At 56.0% G+C, this 21,300-nt stretch overlaps 1 protein-coding gene and 1 long non-coding RNA gene across 7 annotated transcripts in view; one reads left to right on the top strand and one right to left on the bottom strand.

Moving 5' to 3' along the window:
• TBX5 (T-box transcription factor 5) overlaps positions 1-21,300 on the bottom strand; it is a 79,955-nt gene that overhangs the window by 40,732 nt on the left and 17,923 nt on the right. The window contains exons 1-2 of one of the 6 annotated variants that reach the window (XM_079151873.1): positions 4,263-4,415; positions 67-251 (exon numbers count right to left, since the gene is read on the bottom strand). In XM_079151873.1, the coding sequence (XP_079007999.1) occupies positions 67-213 (147 nt within the window). In that variant the 5' untranslated portion in view covers positions 214-251; positions 4,263-4,415. Of the gene's footprint in view, positions 1-66; positions 252-404; positions 704-1,961; positions 2,602-4,262; positions 4,416-21,300 lie in introns of those variants that run through there. The other 5 variants (XM_079151877.1, XM_079151876.1, XM_079151872.1 and 2 more) reach the window with 5 other exon arrangements.
• On the top strand, positions 4,779-10,088 carry LOC306668469. The gene is made up of 4 exons (XR_013765874.1): positions 4,779-5,123; positions 5,338-5,464; positions 5,565-7,063; positions 8,269-10,088. It is a non-coding gene; the product is annotated as an uncharacterized lncRNA (long non-coding RNA).

The following is a 21,300-nucleotide window of genomic DNA, read 5'->3' as shown; positions in this document are numbered from 1 at the left end:
CAGGGAAGCGGACTCCAGCCGGCTTTGGTGTCTGCAAAGGGCCTCCAGGTGCGGAGGTCTGCTTACCTGCTGGGTGAAGGCGGCCTGCGGAGAGGACGGGGACTTGCTGGGGGCCCCTAGTGTGCTCTCGGGTTTTGAATCACAGGACAGGTCTTTTGAGTCAGGCTCCAGAGGCGTGTGCGCCAGGCCAAAGCCCTCATCCGCGTCGGCCATGGTGCGCCCAGGGCCCTGTGCCCGTGCGAGGTTCTGTTCTGAGAGAGAGAGAGAGAGAGAGAGAAAGTTGGAGAGTGGAGAGTATAGCTCAGCGTCAGGAGGGAGCGGTTTGACCCCGTTTCCAGCTACCGGCCCCTCGGTTCCCAGCTGAAGGAGACTGCAGAAAGTTCTATTATTATTATTACTATTACTTTCTGACCACGCACAACCTCTTGCGAAAGACCCGCGTCAGACCCGGAGGAGGAGAGGCCCCCATCTCCCCTGCGCAGGCTCTCCACGATAAGGGAGCTGCCTGTCAAATTTGTCTGAACTCCTGAAAGAGCCAATAAAGATAAGGGTCGGTATTTTTGGAAGCCATTGGGTACCAACCAAAAACAAAACAAAACAAAAACCCAGTATCCTTTTGTGAATTTCTTTTCTTCGTCCAACTGCAGGAGGCCATCGGAATTTTTGATTAAACCTCAAGAGAGGAAGAGTTGTCTGCAGCAGAGAGAAAGCCTGCAACAACCCGCCTCTAGCAAAACCAAACCTTAGGAAAGATGTGCAAATGGAGAGCCCAGAATTCGCATGCATCTTTTATCAGCTACAGGCTGTAGGACGAACAGTCCTTTAAAAAAATAAAAAATAAAAATAAAAGTCATCGCTTAGCTCCAACCTTAAGCAAGACTTATTTAAAAAAATAAAGAGTAGTCAGACGGAAGGCCCCGGAAAGAAAGCAACCGCTCGCTCTGGCAGGTCGGAGAGAGGAGAGCACTGAATGCCAGCAGCCTGCGCTCCGCCGCCGCCCGGGATGCGTGTTCTCCCTGCTTGCTCGACTCTCTGCTCCGGGCCCGGTATTTTTTCGAGCGTCCAGGCCGAAGGGAGCTTCTCCAAGCTGCAGCCCGGCCTGGCTCGCTGAAAAGGCAGGCAGGACTAGCTCGAGGTCGGAGGGGACAAAATCGGTCCCGCATAAATCCGGGGTTACAGGCGTGGAGCTGGTCTCGCCTTCTGCCGCGGCGGCGAGAGCGACCCGGGGCTGCAGCTTCAGAGGACGGACCCCGCAAAATCGGGGCGGCAAGGCCGTTGGAGCCGGGATGAGTGTCTCCTGCTCTCTGATCTCCTTCCAATCTCCTCCACATTTCCAAGTAGGGATTCCCACCACCATCGCCACCACCCCGCCTCGAATCATCGGCGAGATTTTGGGAAGGGGGTGCAAAGGATGGGCCCCACAATCTTGGCATATGCGTGGGCAAACGGTTGAATTTTCCTGGTCTGTAATGGCCCGAGACCTAAATATGGGACCGAGAAGGCCAGCTTCTGAGGCCAGACCTCCAAACGGCTTCCTTCCCCTCGGCCTGGGGGGTTTTGGGGAGGCAGGGAGAGGAGCCCCGGCAGCCTGCCTACAACAAAAGAAAGCAGGGCCGGCGCCCCCGCCCCCGACACGCACGCGCTCCCATTCACTGCGGATCCCCGAGAGAATCCCACCGCGCGCCCCTGCCAGGGTCCGGGCAGCTCGGGGCTGGCGGAGACGAACGAGATGCGGTTTGACAGAACCAGGCCGCGCGTCCTTCAAGCCTCAGCGCCGCTCCCCCAGCCGCGGCCGCCTTCCGGGCTGCACTCGCCCGGGATCTCCGGCCGCGCAAAACCTCTGCGAGCCGGGCGCGGCAGAACGCAGGCAAGGCTGGAGTCCGCCATTCGCGCCTCCGCGAGCGGACTCCGCGCCAGCAGGCTCCCTCCCGAGCCTCCCGGGCCATCGGCGGGGACATTACCTCGCTCGGTGAAGCCGGTGCGTTCACCACATCCCCTCTTCCTCTTAGAAGGGAAGCCGGCGGCCAGGTGGGGGTGCAGGCATGGTGACTCCGGGGTTTACGCTGGGGACTGCTGGCCCAGCCTAGCGCCTACTGCTGCCTACAAAGGAGCACCCACCGCTGGAGTCTCGGCGGCGACTGCCCACCTCCAATACACACCTTCTCGGCGTGCGATCGCCCTCCTAAACGCCTCCAACTTGTCAGGCGCCAGAAGGGCTCCGAAAAACACAAACCAGCAGCTCCGGGAGTGTCCGCAACCATATAACCTCAGTGCCGGAATCCTCCCTTGCAGCCCCAGGGAGGGAAAGTTGGGAGACCAGAGGGAGCCACGGGGAATTGTCCAAGTCCTTCTCTGAGCACCGCGTTCAGGGTTAAAGTTCCGGAATTCGAGGTAACAGTCTCTCTCTCCTCTCTCTCTCTCTCTCTCTCTCTCTCTCTCTCTCTCTCTCTCTCTCTCAGAAATACAAGCCAACTTTGCTGAGTGCAGTGACGTTGGATTGCCTTGATGCTTACAAAGTACTGAAATTGCCTACCCAACTAGCTCCCACCGCACACTGCCTGCCCCTTCTCTCTCTCTCTCTCTCTCTCTCTCTCTCTCTCTCTCTCCCTCCCTCTCTCTCTCTCTCTCTCTCCCCCCCCCTCCTCCACCACCTTTTCCACTACATTTCCCGAACATTCAAATCATAACAGGACTCTCAAACCCAGACCTGGCAATGGACCCCTCCTCTCTGCCCCCTCCCCAACGTTCATCCATCTCAGCTGCTCTAGACCAGCAGTGGTTTCAGAAGAAAAAAATGAAAGAAAAAAAAAAAAGCCTTCACAAATCATGGTAAAGCCAGCCGGCTTCTACCCGGGAAGTACAGGAATCTCAGCGACTGGCCCTGCAGAGAATGGAGTCTGAACACACACACACACACACACACACACACACACACACCATGGATGGGCCTCTGAAGCCTGCATCCTCTCTCCAGAGTTGACCTCAGATGGAGAGCTGCGTGACCCCACCTGGCTGGACAAGCCAGGGTGGCTGCCCTGACACCTCTCGTCCACCCCCACTCCTCACCACCACCCTCGATGACTGTGGGTGAGGCAGAGAGAAGGTGCATTGGGATAGGGGACCAAGATCACAGATGCCAAGACATGGACATCGGTCCCCGCCCTCCATCCCCCATCTGCCGGGGTCACCAGACTGCCCTGGCTGGACATGTACATAAGGCAGTGCCCAGTTTTATTAAAGTAATCAAGCAGTCATTGGAAACTGGTTGGGGTCTTCTTCTCTGTGTGCCCGGCCTGTGTTCCCTTCTCTGAAACGTATTATTTTGAGGTTCAGCGGGAGAGGTCAGTAGAAACGTAAACACAAGAGGTCTCTGTGTGAGCAGACCCAGATTGGGCCACCAAATACTGGTGCTTGGAGTCAAGGCCAGCAGTTCCAGTTTCTCCATTCTATCCCACTCTCAGCTCCTGTGCCTCTGCTCTTCTCTGGGGCTCTAATTAAGGACTCACACCCAGGAAGTCAAGGTCTGGAAAGAAGGATGCAGGGAGCAGAAATGACCTGGAGACCAGCGGTTGTGTGGTCCTCTGTGATTGTTCTGCCAAATTCCCAGGCCAGGTCACCACTGCAAAATTGCAAAGGGGACTGTCCAACGCTAGATGTGGGACAACTTGGGAGGAAAGCAACTCCACCTTTCAGGTTGGTTTTCAAATAGACCTTGGCTAAGGCGATTTATTTATTTGTGAAAACACCTTCACTCTTCCAAAGTGTCAGCTCAGAGGCTAAGGAGGCAACCTCAGGCCAAGAGTGGACACTAGCTATGGTATCAGAACGAGCTTGAATTTCCACGTCTCCGCTGGAAGGAAGGGGAAATCCAGAAAGATCTCTCCAATCCCTTTAAATTCGTAGAGATTTGCGGATGAAATTAATTCCCATAAATAATCTGTAGGCCCTTCCCAAGAGGGAAAACCTGGATTCCCCCACGTAATAGTCCAGCCAGATTCACTTAGTTCCTGGAGTTTAGATAGCGCTTGCTGCCTGCCACCAAGCAAAATCGGGATTTTTAAACCTGGCAGGGGGGAATCCATTCTTGCCAGGTGACACCCGGAAGGCTAGAGAGTGTATTCCTGTTTTCCTCTGGAACAGCAGCAGAGCTGGGTGGGGGGATCCAACAAGGCAGAATTTGGATGGGAAGCCTAGATTCGCCAGCAGAGGAAAATCGGAGAGAAATCAATCCCCCCTCCTTAGGTCTCCGGGGTAACACTCACCTCCAAAAATCCCACCTCTTCTTTCCAGCGCAGGAGCCAGGAGTGACGCCTCCCAGAGGCAGGGGCTTAGGTGAAGACCCCCGAAAAAGACGCCCTTTAGGCCAGGCCTTCTAGGGTCTGACCGGAGGAACACGGTACCTCCCAGCTCAAGTTGGTTTGTGGTCTCCGACAAATTAAATATTACTGTTTATTACCAGGCATACCCCAATAAAATAAAGAGGCAACCAGGCGATACGGACTATCTCACCAGCCGCTGCACCTATAGGACTCGGAGACGTCACGAGTCACGCAACCGGCCCGCGCACTGTCACGCTTGACTGGGGGGCAGCGGCGGGAGGTTAATTTCTCTCCATCTTCGTCTATCAGTCCCGGGTCTGGGAGGCCACCAGTCCCGGACGCCTCGGCCCCGGGGAATAAATAAAGAAATAAACAAATCCCGTGCTCTCCGGGGAAATGGGGGTGGTGACCGTAAGACACGAATAGAGCCAAGATCGATTTTCTCAGCGAGGGGGAGACGAGGGAATAGCCAAGCGAGGTGGGAGCGCAGCTCAGTCCCCCCTGGAAAGAAATCGAGTTGTTTCTGGGGAAATGAGGGCTCTTGCAGGAGGCGAGGGGTTCTGATCATTTAAAACTATTATTTTTTCAGAGGAGTTGTTGTCAATGAATGTCCAGGCACCTCCCTAGCGGTCGCGTTTGCTAGGCGAGAAGCTGAGTGCCCGGTTGCCGACCTGCCCAGAAGTAATCACCGGGTTAGCACCAGGGGGGACCAGACAGGGAAGTTCGGAGACGGAGAGAGGGTGGCCCGCTATGTGTCTTGCAGAGGAAAAGGAAAGGCCATTCTGCGAAAGCGCCTTTAGCCAGGTCTGGGGATGCAATTTGTCCCAGAGTGGCCCGGCAGGGGCGGGGTGCGAGTGGGTGGTGGGGTGGGGGGTGGGGTGGAGAGGGGCGATTTCTGCAGAGAAAAATAATAGCGCCGGGTCCCGCAGAGGGACGAGACACTATTTTGTTGTGTAATGACAATTATTTCGAATGTGATCAATGGGCATCGTTTCTAAGACGCGTGGATGTGCGCAAGCCTTTGCAGGCATTTGGAAACCCTCTGCGTTGGGTTGCGAAACGTACCGCGTAGACGCCCCTGGCGGCGCCGCGCGAGGAGCCAGGCCTGCCCGGCGGAGCCAGCGAGCGCCAGGCCTTCCGCACGGGTAAGTGCCCGCCCAGGCCCCGAGGGAGCCGGACGTCTGAATTTCGACTTGTCCCCAGCTTCGGGGTTCGATCCTGGGTTCTGCGCGCCCCAACCCCCAGGGTTTTCGGAAGCGTGGCCTGGCTCCAGGCCGGGTCTGGCCCGCACTGCAGCGACCGCGAAATGTGCAGGACGCAGCCGGCGGAGCCGCGGCAGGAGCCAAGGTCAGGCCCTCGGGGAGCGTGGGCAGTGGCTTCTGCGGGCGCCCAGGCCGACCGGGCCGCAGACCTTGGCTGCTTCCAGCGACCCCGATCCGCGTCTCTCCTCTCGGCCTGGCTGTGGTGGCTTCGCTGGGCTTCGCTTTCGTTTCCCAAGTTAGTAACTGTCCCCCGGTCGGAGGCCTGGTGTGGACAACGCTTTCTCCCGGGTGTCAAGAATGGGACCCGAAAGTCAGCCCCAACTCGGGTCTGATGAGTTCCTAGTCGACCTCCGGCGGCGGAGGAGGGCCGGGAAGGAGGCCTAGGCCCCGCGGGGCGGAAAGGGGAAGGCCAACTCCACTGGGGCGCGCTCCTCTGCATTCGGCTCCTTTCTTTTATTTCGGACACAACCACCTGGACCAGAACGAGAAGGTCTCTCCAAGGCCAGCATCACAGCCCCAGATGTTCAGAGCCCGCTCGGCAGAGAGAACGAAGGAAAGGCCTCAAGGAGATTTTCGTCCGGTTCTTCTTCCTGAGCACTTGCACAGTCCGCCCTGATCCCGGTGCGACCCATCTCCCTCCCTTCTTTTGGAAAACCCATGCTTCCCGGACCTGCCCCCTTCTTCCTTTCAGAAGTGTGTTGTCTGTTCCCTTTTCAAAACCCCTGCCTTGATTTCAACACTGCATGGGTGGGAAAGCCCAGGATCCTACTTTAAAATCAAAAACAAAAACCAAATACAGGGGGCGATTGCTGCTGATCTTTTCCTTTTTTCCCCTCCGTTCTGAGGAAAGTCGCATTCAAGACTACCACACTGCTTTTCTCTCAAAAGAGAACACACTTAGGAATACAGTCCCTCCCATTTCTCTCCCCAAGGCATCCCTGTCTCCGATTCTCAGGGGTCCCTAAAGTAGAGAGAAGTGCAGATGGAACTGGGAAAATTATAACAATTGAAACGAGAACAAAACTCAACTTTGACCAACTCATTTTGCAAGGAAAGGGTCAGGCTGAGGATGGGAAATTCTCTCTTTCCTCCGAAGGTCATTTCCCTCTCCCCGACTGAAATCTGGCTCTATTATATTTTTTTCCAGGACTGCAATCTCTTCCTTCCCAATATTTCATTCCGCTCCTACTTTCCCCCGTTTTGACCCGAAGTCTGTGGCGAGAGTACCGACTGTTGTTATTATTCAATATGCAATATTCCCCTCCACTATTTCCACCAAGAAATATTGTTGCTGCTCTCCCTATGTGTGTGCTTAAGAAATATTCCTCCCTGCTCCCCCAGGTTGGTGCTTGAGTGTGGTTTTTCCTCCCTGCTAAGGTGTACCGAGATGAAAAATGGAAGCAGGAACTCATTCTAGAGACCCAGCTGCGAGAACACAGCCGCTGGGAATGTGCGCCCTCCCCAAGAGCAGAGAAGGCAGCAGTAAGTGGTGCTTGGTAGTGATGGATCCCCTGTTCTTGCCCCCATTTTATGTGGGGCATCACCAGTGGAGAAGGGTGAGGATCTAAGCCAAGAGCATCCAGAACCTCTGTGGGCTGCAACGAGCCTGAGAACTCCACCTCTGCAGCCAGAACCCACTGAAAATCTTGTCTACACCATTAGCAGCCCCAAAAGTGTGGTAGGAAATATACTGAATTCCAAGGCTTTGAGTTAGTAAGATGAAGACTTAGGCTACTATGTCGTGCTCTGGGGTGCAGGCGGGGGTCTGTCTGGATACCTCCTCCCTCAACTGAAGGGTGGGATGGAAACTTGGGAGCCCACTGTTCTCTGGGGCTCTGGAAAGACAAATTTTCTTTGGCAAATGGAACAGTGTCGCGCTGTCGACACAGCAGACTATTTTTCTTGTTCCCTTACAGTGTGGGAGGGGGAAAGAAAAGAAAGCAAGAAAGACAGGGAAATTAAATCCACACGTGCTAAGCTTGCTCAAAGGGCTGGATTCAAAACCAGAGATGAAGCTGAAGGTTCAGTACTGGCGGCCTGCGGGCCTCTTTCCAGCCAGCCTGGTCCCAAAGAGCAGAACGTCCCCACCGGAGAGAATTCGATCCCAAGTTGCATGAAGCACTGTATTTAAGGGGTAGCAGGGCGGATACCTCTCTGAGTCAGTCCCGAAGAGGTCCACAACTTCTAGGGGCAAAGAAAACAAAGGAGATAGCGATCGTGGAATAATCCCTCCTTTTATAAAAGCTCAGCTTGAGATCTCCCAAGGCCACCCAGTGATTCAAAGGCCAAGACAACCAGGCCGGTGAATTCGAAGATTCTCGAAGTCTGATTAGGTTTTCAATGTGAGCCTACCTTGGTCAAGAGAACCCAAAACACTGCTTCATTGACACTGACTAGCTGGCTCAATCTGCCCGGCTCATCTTTGTGGCCCTGGCTCCTCTTTTTCTGGGAGAAATTTGCCAAACAAGAGGGTACTGGCCCCGCTGCCAGAGCAGCACAGACGTGCCAGAGAGGTGGAGACGGCCACCCTGCCTGGAGCTGCGAGTGAAAACTCTAGTAATGACCTTGAGGAGGTGAAGGGAGGTGGCTGGGGGTGCGGGTGACGAGGGCGGCCAAACCCCAAAGTGGAAGGATCCGTCACCGAAGGAATTGCTCGGTCGAGACCTCTAATTTTTCTTCCCCATCAGCCCCTGCCTCCAGCGCCCCAGCTGGTCCCCTCTGGCTTCCCGGTGCTGGGTTACTGGCCTTCGAGAGAGCATCCCGGATAGAAGGATCTGGAAGCGGGAACCCGAGAGGCCTCGCTTCTCCTGCCAAATCACACCCGGAAAACAGTGGGGTGAAGCTGACAGGCTCGCCACGGGGTGCAAGGTACCGAGGTTCCCGGTGGAAAAGTTCCTGGTGATTGTTTCCGCAAGGGCACAGGGTTTCCTGGTCACCATGGCAACCCCGGAGTCACATCGAGTGCTCTCAACAATGGGGCGCCGAGCACAATCGCGCACTTGGCCGCGCGTCCTGGGGCCTGAAGGCGCTTCCGCCGGTCGCTCCTGCCTTTCCGGAGCTTCTTGGGTGGGTGCAACGGAACCGTTTTGAACTCTCATCGGATCTCAAAAAGGGGAGAAAATCGAAGCTCAGCGCCCTTGGGTTTCGATCTTGAGCAAAAGCCGCGCTTGAGTTAAGAGCGACGACCTAGGGAACGTGCGCTCGGGGCTGGGATACCTTAGCGGGAACCGAGGCGGGGACGCTCAGCCTGGAACCTGGGACTTCGGAGGCGCCGCGAGTCTACATCGGCGTCCCCCTTGCGTTGGACTCCCGCGTATCTGCCCAAGGCCCTCTGAACGCCAGCCTGGAGTCATTTAACTGGAAATTGGGTCCGCACTGTTTGCAGAGTCGCAGGGAAAGATTAAATGCCACTCCTTTTCCTTTTGGAGAAAAGAATTCCCACTGTGGCTGTAATAGAAATAACATTAAAATAATATGCTTTGTTGCATTCCTTCTTGAATCTAATGGGGTAGGAGTGGAAAGTGGCTTGCTTTCTTTTGTGTGGGGTCAGCGGACGCCACAGGCCGAATCTGCTGTGTCCCGTGTGGAGGCGGCAGGAACCAAGGTGCTGCTTGGCTCTGACTGCGGGACTTGGCAGGAACTAAGGATCGGGAAGAGCCTGGGCAGAAGGGAGAAGGGATCCAGGCCCCAGGCCAAGGTGCGGGCAAAGTCCTTGGCCAAGGAGTGGGAGCCACTTCTCTGTGGACCCTGCCTCTCAGCACTGATCCAGAAACACATGGAACGTCGCCCAAGTCCCTGGCTGGCCTGGCTGTGGGTTTCCATCCTGGAGGCTGTCTGCTGAGGTCCTCTTCCCTAACCCTGGAACCCCGTCTTCCTTCTTCCGCAGCATTTCACATGCGTGTTTTCAGAAGAATCCTGCTTTGTCTACACGGGACGGGGGACACTCTCGGCTCCTGGCTCTGTTAGCACTTGAGGGTCTGTAGGAGCAGGCCAGCAAGAGCCCTGGGGACACGGATTTCACTCATATGGCTCTAAGTAGCTCTGTGGGAAGGGGCTTCCACCCTCCCTAACTTCACCAAAGAGATTTCTGGGGCTCTCGACACCCCTAGTCTGGTGGGATTTGAACCTGGGCAGTCCGACTCTGGAGCCCCCTCTCTGCTGAGCCAGGGAAGGGATCGGGGAGAGGTCTGTGGGTTGAGGGCAGAGTTCTCTGTTCGGTCCGCAGCTGGGTGGCAGGCTCGGATTCCCCCCATCTCTTCCGTCTCTACCCTTCACTCCACTCCCACTGAGGAGGCGGAGGAACCCAGAGGAGGGCCGTGGGCAAGGGGCCAGGCTGGTGGGCACTTAGCAGGATGAGATGGAAGGTGGAAGATGTTCTCCTTTCCGAACCTTGGCGTCCTGTCCCCGCGTCCTGACCCTATTCATCACAGCCTCTGAGCCAGTACACAATGTCCCCTGGAGGAGGGAGGGAGACAGGATGGGTGGCCGAGATGGAGAGGGGAAAGGAGACAAGATGTGCTTGACTCCGTTTTTGTTTTCGTTTAAGCAAATAATTCCGCTAAGGGAGGAAGAAGACTTGCCCAAGGTCACACAGCCGCGGCTGGAAACGCACCCACCCACTCTTCATCTTCCCCTGGCTCTTGAAGCCCTCACGCAGAGTCTGAAAGGGAGCCCCAGCTGCTGCCCCAGCTCACACAGTGAGCACCCTCGTGGTGCCCTGCTGGGGTTGCCCTGGCTCAGGCCTCCTCACCCCTTGCACTCGAGGTGGGGAGACTGCTCCAGGCTGGCCCCCTTCTCTGGGCTCTGCTGGCTTTCTGTGGCTGAGCTGCCTCTAGGCCCCCAGGCGGGGGTCACAGGAAGGTTCCAGGCCTCCCCAGGGGACCTACTGCCTCCCCAGCCGTGGCCTCGCCATCCTGTTTAGTGTCCTCCTTCCTGCGGCCCTTGGTCCCAGGCAGAGGCCACCCAGGCCGCAGTGCTGGTGAGTTGGGTGTGGAAGACCTTCTTCAGAAAATGGGGGACTCTGAGTCCAATCCGGGAGCAGCCCCTCGAAGGGGAACACAGAGGGCCCGGCTCCGTCTCGTCCTTCCTTAGTCCCTTCCTGACCTGGATCCTTCTTCTGGGGATAGCATTTCCTCGGAGGCTGCTGCATCCCCAGAATTCCAGGCGACCCCCATGCTAGAAGGCAGACACCAGGCTCAGCGTTAGGGGCGGCTCCAGACTTCTCACACTGCCCAGCTCCTCGCCACCAACAGCCCCACAAGGCCCCGACTCTGAGTCCTGCTGAATGCCCAGGACCCCGCAGCCGGCATCCCAGGATCCAGGCCCATCCAACTGCATTCCTGCTGACCTCCAGGGTCCATCCTGCGGCCTCGCTGCACAGAGAGGGGTCTCCCTGTCTACCTTCCAGGCCGCTGAGTCTGACACCGACCATGGGTCACTGAGGAGGGACTCGATGTGTTAGTGTGTGTGAGCGTGTGCGCTGTGTGGCGCCCCCTTGAGAGGGGCGTTTTCACCCTCTGTGAATTTGTTCCGTGTTCCTCCTTTTGTGAGCTCCAGGCGTGAGGGACCCTGTGGGGAGCTCCTGGGGCTCTGTGTCATGCTGGCAGGTCCTGGGTGTGTGTGTGTGGAGGGGGTCATCCCAGGGGGCACCTACCACCCCAGCTTCACAACACGGCACACGTGCACCCGGCTTAAACCTGGCGCTCGGCTCCCCTCCATGTTCGTGGGCCACTTGGGCACTTATTCTTCTTGCCCGCGGCTCCACGCAGAGGCCTGAAGGCCTGGGCCTCTGGGAAGGCCATTGCTGGGCTGCCCAGGGGGCTGTCTACAGGCAGCCGGGGCCACCAGAGTCTATATTTGGAAACAGATTCCACAGCCGCCTCCTGGGAACTGGGCGAAAGGTGCCTGCGAGTGGAGGGACAGTGTTGTCAATGCAACCCTGTTCCTGTCCCCAGGGCTCAGGGAAGCCCCACGCTGCTGCAGGTTCCAAGTATCAGGTGCAGGATCTGAAGGGGTCACAACAGGCAGATGCGCACACTCAAGCTGGGGGCGTGGGGGCCGCGGCTGCTTCCTCCACCCCCGGGGCCCCCACCTTCTGCTTCACACGGCTGCTCGGCCACCGTGCGCCCGGCTTGCTCACACACTGCTTGCAACCCCGCAGACCGCCCCTGAACTCTGAAGCCTGGCCAGGTGCACTTCCTGGGGGTTGGTTCTAAGAGATCTGATTCGCCAGCCAGGTCGCCCCCAAGTGCCTGCTCCAGGCAGCCTTGGTTGGCTCTTGTCCCCCAAGTGTGCAGACGCCCTTGGAGCAAGCCTTTCCTGGGGCTGCTTACCCCATCCTGTGTTGGAAGCAGCTGGGCACCTCTGACCTTAACCCCCTCTGCCTGGATGGTGCTGGGAAGAAGCAGGCTTCTCCTGTTCCGAGCAGACAGGCCCCACAGCCTCCGTCCCCGAGGGGTCAAGCAACAGGATGCCCCAGACCCAGCCACATGGATGTCACTTAGGGCTCACCCGACCATGGGTAGCCACCCCTGCGTCCCGAGCACAGCGGCGTGTCCCATGGACATAGCACACACGACCTGCAGGGTCGCCTCACGTCCAAGTGCAGCAGCTTGGCTGCCCAAAGCAGGCACTGTCCTCAACAGAGCACGTCGCACGGACACACACGGAAAACACTCAAGTACACGCACACACACGTGTTCATACATGCAGCACATGTGAGTCACAGGCCCAGTCCTGTTACAGTCGCACAGAGACACGCATACACACCGTGGCCCGGTCATAAATGCGTTGCCACCGTGGTCCTCGTGCCCAGCAGCACCCCACAGAGAAACACTGGTGCAGTCACACACACCGCACTTAGTACGCACGTGCGCACACGTCAGCCACATGCTCTCAGACCCTTGCTCACATGGACACGCAATGGTGACCGCACACCGCCACCCCAGGCTCAGACCCGTGAGAAGGCAGATGGTGATTCAGGCCCCCCACATGCACACTCACCAGCTGTCGCACTTGCATTCACACTTGCCCATTCACACTCGCTCTCAGCCACACCCTGGACACACCCCCAGAGATCCCCACGCCTCGCCGTCCGGCACACTTGGCATGATCACGGTCACGTGCATCCTCGCGGTTGCTCACACGCAGCTACATGTGCTCACGCGCAGTGGTGCACACGGATGTGTGTCTGCTGGCCTAACACTCAGCCTCCAACAGCTGCGTGACCCTGAGCCACGCACATGGGCACGTGCAACAGCCGTGGCCCCTCCCAGGACATTCATTCAGGACCTGCACTCAGCGGCCACGCGCCTGGCCCTCCACACCTCGGCCTGGAGCCCCGCCCTCCTCTCACACGGTTCCACGTGGCCCTGGGCGCCCCTTCCCAGCCTGGCAGAAGTAACCGGGTGGGTGCAGTCATGGGGGGTAGCTCCTGGACTCGGCAGGCCCCACGCACATGGGGAGGAGGAAGGTTGTGGGGGGTTGGACGGGCCAGGAGAAGCCTATCTCCAGCCGCACCCTCTGGTCTCAGCCCAGCCCTCCCAAGCCACCTGTCAGTCCCCACAGAGGCCCGGGGCTGTGACACAGTCCCCCCCCGAGGGACTGGGGGCCGCCCAGGCCCTTGGTGATCTCTCCTCTACCCTCTAGTTTTGCAGATGGAGAATCTGAGAATTTGAGGGAGTCGCTGGAGTCCTCCCAGCCTGTGGTGTGGAGCTGAGGGCGGCACCCTTCTGTCCTCTGTGCCAACCGCATTACAGAGACTCCGTGGAGGATGGAAGCCCCAGCCCCGCCACCCACACTGCCACCTCTCCCACCAGGCCCTGAGGACACCCGAGCCCCCCCCCCCCGCCCCATGCAGCAAAAATGCACCAGATAAGGTCCGGTTCCTCCTCACCACCCTGCAAAGTGCATCTGAAAAGTCAAAATAAAATCCCACCCCCTGTGTCGTCAAAGTCCTTCAAGTGCTGGCTCCTGCCGCTCCCACCGGCCTCCTGCCCTGCCCAGCACCTGCCTCTCCATTCCACCTGCCTCCTCCTCTGACCCATGTCAGCACCGACTGTATTCTGACCTCAGGATCTTTGCACCTCCCATTCCTCCCGCCCTCCTGGGCGAGGCCGGCCTCTCTCTCCACTTCACCCACGGCCCACCCCAGCCCCCTATTTCTTTCTCCTCACAGCACGGGTGGCCCCTAGCAGAAATTCTTTTGCTCTGTTATTTGTTTGCTTCTTCATTCATAAAGAAGAACTAACCGTAGTGCTCCTGCTGGGCTTTTGTGAGATCAAGTGACTCACTCTGTCCAGCAATGGCTCGGAGGAGCACCCAGCTAAGCTGGATGCATTAACTGTCGTTTAGGCTACGGGCTTGTTTATTTACGTACTGTGCCTTTTACATAATTGACACTAGATAAATACGTGTTAAATCAAATATAGGGTGGTGTCACATGTAGACCCGAGGGGTGGGACGTGTACTAAACATAGAGAAGCAAATAAAATGCTTCGATAAAATGCACAGGGCTGTAGCATCCTCCCCTCTCCCTGCCATAAAAATAAGAACACAAGTCTGAAGGGTGATAAGTTTAGAGGGGAAAATAAACCTCCTGCCGCGGGCAGAACCGGGGTTTCCAGGCCCTTGCTCCAGAGCTGCTTCCCTGCTCCCGGCCCCAAGTGCCCCCGGCCCCTGTGCGTCCCTCCCTGGTCCTCAGCCCTTGCTTTTGGCCACCCCTCTGTCTCTTCCCAGGAGCCTGCAGAAGAAGCCAGCAGATAAGTGAAAGTGGTATTTTTATACGCTGATAAAGCCCCTGCTTATCTAGAAAACACTGTCCCATCTCCCCGAGTGTCCCTAATTGGCCATTTGCCCAATGCCCTCTCCACAAGGGTTGCGGACACCCTGGGAAAGGTGACTCCAGCTGTCCTCCCTGGTCTTCTTATCCTGCTCAGCTCCCCCTGCCCTGTCCCCTGGGGAGGGCTGCCCCAGAAACCCTTTCCCAGGAGGCTTGTGGAGTCGTGGAGTCGGGGGGGAGGTGAGAGGAGAAGGAGAGGGGTGAGGTGGTGGCTTTGCTGTGCCACTATTTAATGATGCCAACTATATTAAATCCTATACTCTAGCAGCCTCTTAAATCCGTTTATGGCCCATACTGGACCCTGAGCTATAATAATAATAAAAATAAAATAAAGGATTTATGCATCCAGGGTGTGGACCCCGTCGCCGGCAGGAAAGAAAGAACCATTTCTAGCTGATCCTGCTGGCCTGGGGCCCACGCTCTGACCTCCTGGTTTGCCTGGGTGGACAGGAAGAAGAACTGGGTTCCTGCTGGGAGGGGGGGTTTAAATAACCAGGAGAAAGGCTGACCTCACAGGACCAATCCCTGGGCTGGCCCACAGTTTTCCATACTGTTCTCTCCACTTCCCTCTCCGGAGCTGATGAGGAAGGGTTTTGTTGCAGGAGGGCCTGGATAGCTCTAAAGCTCAATGGTGACCGGGAATCGGAGAGAGAGCACCCAGCGAGGAAGCTGGGTATCAGGGTGAAGCTCATGGGCAGGGCTGTGGGTTCGAGTCCTGCCCCCACCACTTCCTCATTGTGTGCACTGAGCAAATGTCTTCACCACTCCCAGCCTCAGTTTCTCAATCTGTACAATGGGCCTCATAAGGATATCAGACTCAGGGGGTTATCACAAGAAAAAAAGGCCCCACGCGTGCAGAACGTGTCACCCGGGCCGGGTGCGGGTCTTGAGAAACGCCATGAAGAGTGCTGATCCGCCTGAGAACAGCGGAGGCAGCGTGGGGATTCAGCAGCCAGGTGCATCGCTGGTACCCTGGGAACTGAGTTTGTGCCAGCTTCCTAGTGTCTGCAAGGAGAAGCTGGCCAAGGTTTCTGGGGAATGAGAGGCAGGGCGAGGACAAAAGGAGGAGGTCAGAAATGCTCATGGCCGGGTCTGCAGGGCCCAGGCAGCCCTGGCCCCAGCGTGGGATGGGAGGAGAGGAGAGGAGGGGCTGTTCTTTGGCAGCCTCGTTATCACAGGGCAGGGCCCTGCCTGGGCCACTGCAGCTCTGTGGCCTCATCTCTGCTCGGCACTGAATAACGCAAGTTGCAACCACCGACTCCCAGCTCTGTGTTCCCACGGGAGACACCCCTCTGGGGACAGGAACTATGTATTGTTGCCTCCCAGCTCCCGGACCAGCAGAAATGCTCCTCACGTGACTAGCTGAACGGCTGTAGGAGGACGGGCACCTCAGGCCTGTGGTCCTGGCATGTGGTGTTGAAGAGGCCAGAGGCAGGGGTTAAGAGCCACAGCAAGAGTCTCACTTCCTGATTACGCCCCAGCCGAAGACAGAAAGAGTCTAGGGAAGGTCAACTGTATTTAGTGGTCCGATTTTGCATGCCACCTTACGCCCTGCTCTCGGACTGTCCTCTCCCACATTGAGGCAGGAAGTGGCCTCTGTGACTTGCTTTGCTAATGGGATGGTAACAAGCTCTGCACCTGGTTTCTGCTCTCCTGTCCCTCCCGCTTCTCCTTGTGAAAACCTTGGTGCCGGCCTGCTGGAAGGGGGGCCCATGACTGGGTCTACCCTGTCGTCCCAGGTAAAGTCCAGCTAAACTCAGCAAAGCCCTGTGGTCCACTGCAGCTGAGCCACAGCTGGCCACAAACACCCCAGCCCCAACCGGCTGACCCATCCTGCTACCCCACAGACTCCTAAGCAAACATAAATGCTTAATGTTATAAGGCCCTGGTGCTGGTGGGTACTGTCACTGGGCATTATTGCAGCTACCGATGACTGATCCGAGGCCCTGAGCCGAATCCAGGCCTGACTAGCCCTACTAAGTTCTGGTTTTTGCCAAGGAAAGGAGTTTCCAGGTTCCAGTTGCACAATTTAGGCCCTGGATTTAATTTCAAGGGATAATTATCAAAATGTCAGAAATAGGTTGATGCTTCTGAGTTCAACCATGGTAACCAGAGTTGACAAGAAGTCCAGTAGGGCCAGGTCTACACTGAAGCAATTTCAGGGTTCATTCAAGTCACATGGACCTTGGTGTAGTGAGGCAGGGTGAGAAATTGCTGGTCTGGGTTTCCATAGCACAGGTGGGATGCCCCAGTAACGGCATCTTTTCTTCTTCTGGCTGCTGAGTGTTCCCTCTCATTACTCAAGGGGTGTCCAATTAGCATATTCCATCCCCCAGCTGCAGTGATTGGTCCAACAGTAGGCATGTGTCTAATTCCTGTCCAATCAGAGGTTGTTGTGGGACTTTGGTCAGAAATACTGGAAAGAGAAAGTCTCTTGCTCTCTACTGGATTTGGAACCTCAGGGGTGGAAATCTTAACACTACTAGTCACCATCTTGTTACCACCGGTTACCAGGTGGCCTGACAGCCTTAGTTTTTTCATCTGCCCAACGAAGATAATAATGGTAGCTCCTTATTGTTGTGAAAGTTTGAATGAGAAAGTGAATAAAAAATTACCAGCAAGGAATACATAAATGTTAGCTATTGTAATTAATTTGGTGCAAGAATTCATCTAGATCAGTATCTGATATTGAGCTTGTAACTAAAAACAAGCATGTGTGTGTGTGTGTGTGTGTGTGTGTAAGAGGAAGGTGCTCTCCGTTTTCCCATTGGTGCTGGTAAACACATCGTATGGCAGATGCTTCTAGATGCACTGATAAGAGGTCTGACCCTGATCAGGTTTGCTCTTTGTCTTTCTGAGTGAGGGTTAGGCTTAAAATGGGCCACTCCCCCTGGACACCTGGTCACCAAAGCCGTGGATGTACCACCACAGGAATGATTGCCTACAAAGAGGATCACCCTCCTGCCCTGCCAGGAGCTGCATCACTTTCCCAGGGCTGTTATAATAAGGCTGTTATAAAGCAGTTTAAACAACAGAAGTTTATTTTCCAACACTTATGGAGGCCAAAGTCCAAAATCTTGGCACTGGCAGGGTTGGTTCCTGCTGAGAGTTAGAACGAGCACCTGTTCTCCGCTCTGCCCTGGCTCCCGGGGGTTGCTGGCACGCCTTGGCATTCCCCGCAGAATAGATCCGTGGCTCTGGTCTCTGCCTACATCTCCACAGGGCCTTCTCCCTGGGTGCCTGTCTGTGTCCACATTTCCCCCTTTTTATAGGGGTACAAGTCATATTGGATTAGAGCCTATCCTAATGACTTCATTTTAGCTTAATTACCTCTATAAACTCCTTATTTCCAAATGAGGTCACATTCTGGAATCCTCGGGGGACTTGGGACTACAACAGATGAACTTGGGAGGAGACACGATCCCACCCATAACCAGAGGGTCTTGCCATCTGTGCTGGCCCACGGAGCGGGTCCGGACATGTGGCCCTCGGCCAGCGTCTGGACGGCTGAAATCCACAGCCACGGGCCGGGGGACCTCAGGATGGCAACGCCTGCCCGGCAGGACTCTGTAAACAGCGATGGGAAGAAAAGGACCAGGGGGAGATGCCCCCGACCTGCATCTTCCTTCCTCTGTGGACCCTGTTCTCTCTGAGCCTGCGTTTCCTCCACTGCCTCACAGGCTGGACGGGAGAAGAAAGGTGTTCTCAGGACGAAACAAAGTCCTGCAGGGGAAAGGAGGGTGCCTGGCATGAGGCCAGGAGCAGCCTGGCGGCCACTGAGTCCAGATGTCAGGGTTCGAGCCCCAGCTGTGACGGTTGGCAGGCGATCGGGCTCTGCGGGCCTCGGTTTCCTAATATCCAACATCGAGATGATTCCAGGGCTGCCCTTGTCCGTCAGGGAGATGGCTAAAGGACGGTAATGCGTGCCCATCGCCATGCCTGCTTTGTCTTCCTTCCTGAGTTGAAAGGGCAGGAAAGCAGGGACAGATGGCAGCCCGTCTCCCCAGAGCCCAGGCTGGCGGAACAGAACGCCCAGGCTCCTGCGGTAGAGAACTCAGGTCTCCGGGGCAGGTGGCAGCCTGTCACTCACAGCTGCTAAAGCAGCCACCTCTCCACGTATGTCAAGAAGCAATGGATGAATGTGCCTTGGCCCACGTCCTGGGAGCACTCAGTGATTTACCTGGAACAATTAATTACGTTCTGGCCGAAGCAGCCATCGGCAGAGCCCACGCCAACCCCAGGGACGACTCCTCCTCCCCACCCATTTATGCCAGAGCCTCGGTCCCCACCATGCCACCCCTAAAAAGAGACTCAAACAGCCCAGGGCGCACCGTGCCATAGCGGAGGCGGGTCTTGCTCAGAGCTGACAGGGCTCCTTCTCCTCCAGATCACGAAGGGACATCAAGGGCGGCCAACCTGAGGGTGGGGAATCTGAACCGGGCCCTTCGTCTCCCTGTCCATGCGGGAGCTCCAAGTCACTGTCATCTGCGTGGAGCTGGGCAGAGCTGGGGGTCCGTCACCCCAGCTGCAGCTCCGCCTCCACACCTCAGGAGCCGGGCAGAGCTGCCTGCAGGCAGGTGAGCCCAGAATCCAGCCGCATCACTTCCGGCCTGTGCACCCCGATGTTGGCGCCTTTCAAGGACACAGAGGGAAAGGGGCGAGCTGTCGCGCCACAGAGCACAGCTGGGTGGTGCGGCACTTGCCTGGCACGCTCCAGATGGGGTTCCATCCACAGCAGCGGAGCAACAGCAGCCTCATCCCTCTTGGTCTTCCGGGGCTCGGCAAGGGGGTCCCCGACACAAAAGCACACTTAGAATGGAGTTGTGTGCCGACCATTATTAGGTCACGGCCCAGCACACAGCCCAGGCTTGGTAATGATGGGTACATTATGAAACCTCTCTGATCCTTTCCTCTTCTGTAAAAGAGACATAACAGCACCTGCCTCTTAGGATTACCCAGGGGATTAAATAAGATGCTCTCGGGTAACACACTGCACCCCTGGCGAAAGGGTACCAGATGTGGTGGGATTGCTCTTCTCCTTTCATGTGGTCCGTGTGTAGAATACGAAAACTTCACACGTGCGCACACACACACACACACACACACAAACACACGTGCACACACAAACACAAACACACAAACACACACAAAGACATGCACACACACAAACACAAACACACATGCACACAAACACACACAAACACAAACACACGCACACGCACACACAAACACACACACAAACACAAACACACACACACAAAGACATGAACACACACACACACACACACACACAGAGTCTTCAGGCCGCTTAAGGGAGAAAGAGGCCAATCCCACAGAGGTTGTGCTCAGTCACTGCCTCTATCAGGAAAGGCACAGCCGTGACTTCTCAGAGGGCCTGGCCGCCTGTGGAACAGGCCAACAAGTGGGCACCACAGAACCACAGCCCAACTGGGGACTCTCAAGGAGCCCTGGGACAGAGCATGCCCAGCTTCAGGGCACTGCCGCCCTGAGACGCCCCCCTTCAGATGGACTATTGGCACTTCGTCAATGCCCCCTGGTCTGTGGCTGAGAGCGTCTTTTCCACATGTTTTTGGGGACCAACTGAAAGACATTTAGCAGATGGAGATCTGAGCTCTACCTGGAATTAATTTAACACTGTAACCCCATCTTCTTCCAAAACCAACCTCCAGGGCTACCCAGCTGTGGCTCAGAGTGTAGGTAAATATTGACTGTCTACTACATGCCTGGGCTTTTTTCCCTCTTTTTCTGATGCTGGGGATTAAATAGAAAGTCTTGAGCATTCTACGCAATTGCTCCCCCACCGAGCTACATCCCCAGCCTCTCTGGAACTATTCTTGGTGCTGAAGTTACGGAAGTGACCAAAGCAAACAAACATCTGTGCCCCCAAGAAGCTCATAATCTCTGGGTGCAGTGGTGCACACCCGTCATCCCAGCCTCTTGGGAGGCTGAGGCAGGAGGATTCAGAGTTCAAAGCCAGCCTCAGCCATGGCGAGATGCTAAGCAACTCAGTGAGACCCTGTCTCTAAATAAAATACAAAATAGGGCTGGGGAGGTGGCTCAGTAGTCAAGTGCCCCTGAGTTCAATCCCGGGTACCCCCCCCCCCAAAAAAAACCCTCCTATTCTTTGGGTTGGGGATGCAGCTCAGTGGTAGAGCACCTGACAGACCTGCCCTAGACTCTGCATTCAATCCCCAGAACCACCCACGTAAAAATAGGAACCTCATACTCTGAGGTCATGCTGACTGACCACCCATGAACCAGGCCTGCCTGACTCTGTGACACTTCATTCACCTGCTTATAGACTTTTCTGTGCAGATCTTTGTTTGCAAGGCAAAGACCTGAATCTGCCCACCTTGACAACTGGAGGCAGATGTCTACAGTACGTAGCTCAAGGGATGGAGTTCAGCCCGGACGCTATGTCGGGCATTTGATTAAATGCCGAGCTTGCCTTCACTCAAATCTAAACCTCCCCACAAACCTAGGAGATGGGTACTCTGGTTATCTCCTGTTTAAGGAGAGAAACACTCAAAGCTCAGAGAATAGAAGAGACTCCATTTAATAAAAAAAATTTTTTTTTTCCAGAACTCCACCACATTTGGTGTGGACAAATGCACCTCGTGAGTAAAACCTCAATTACTGGAACCATTGGAGGAGCGAAACACCCCAGGTGAGCTGGTGTGTGGAGGGCTAGAAATGGTTTATGTGTAGGTAGTCAGAGGAAGGAGAGCAGAGACCACATGTCTTTGCAGGAAGGCTGTGTGTGTTCCCAAATAAACCTTCTGAAAACAGTGACCCAAATTCGTAAGCAGATTTTTGGAAACAGGTCTCACTGAAGATGTCCAGAAATGGACCACAGTCT

Source organism: Sciurus vulgaris (assembly GCF_902686455.1).
Source record: "Sciurus vulgaris genome assembly, chromosome: 8".
Lineage (NCBI taxonomy): Eukaryota > Metazoa > Chordata > Mammalia > Rodentia > Sciuridae > Sciurus > Sciurus vulgaris.
This window is presented reverse-complemented; position numbering and strand designations above follow the sequence as displayed.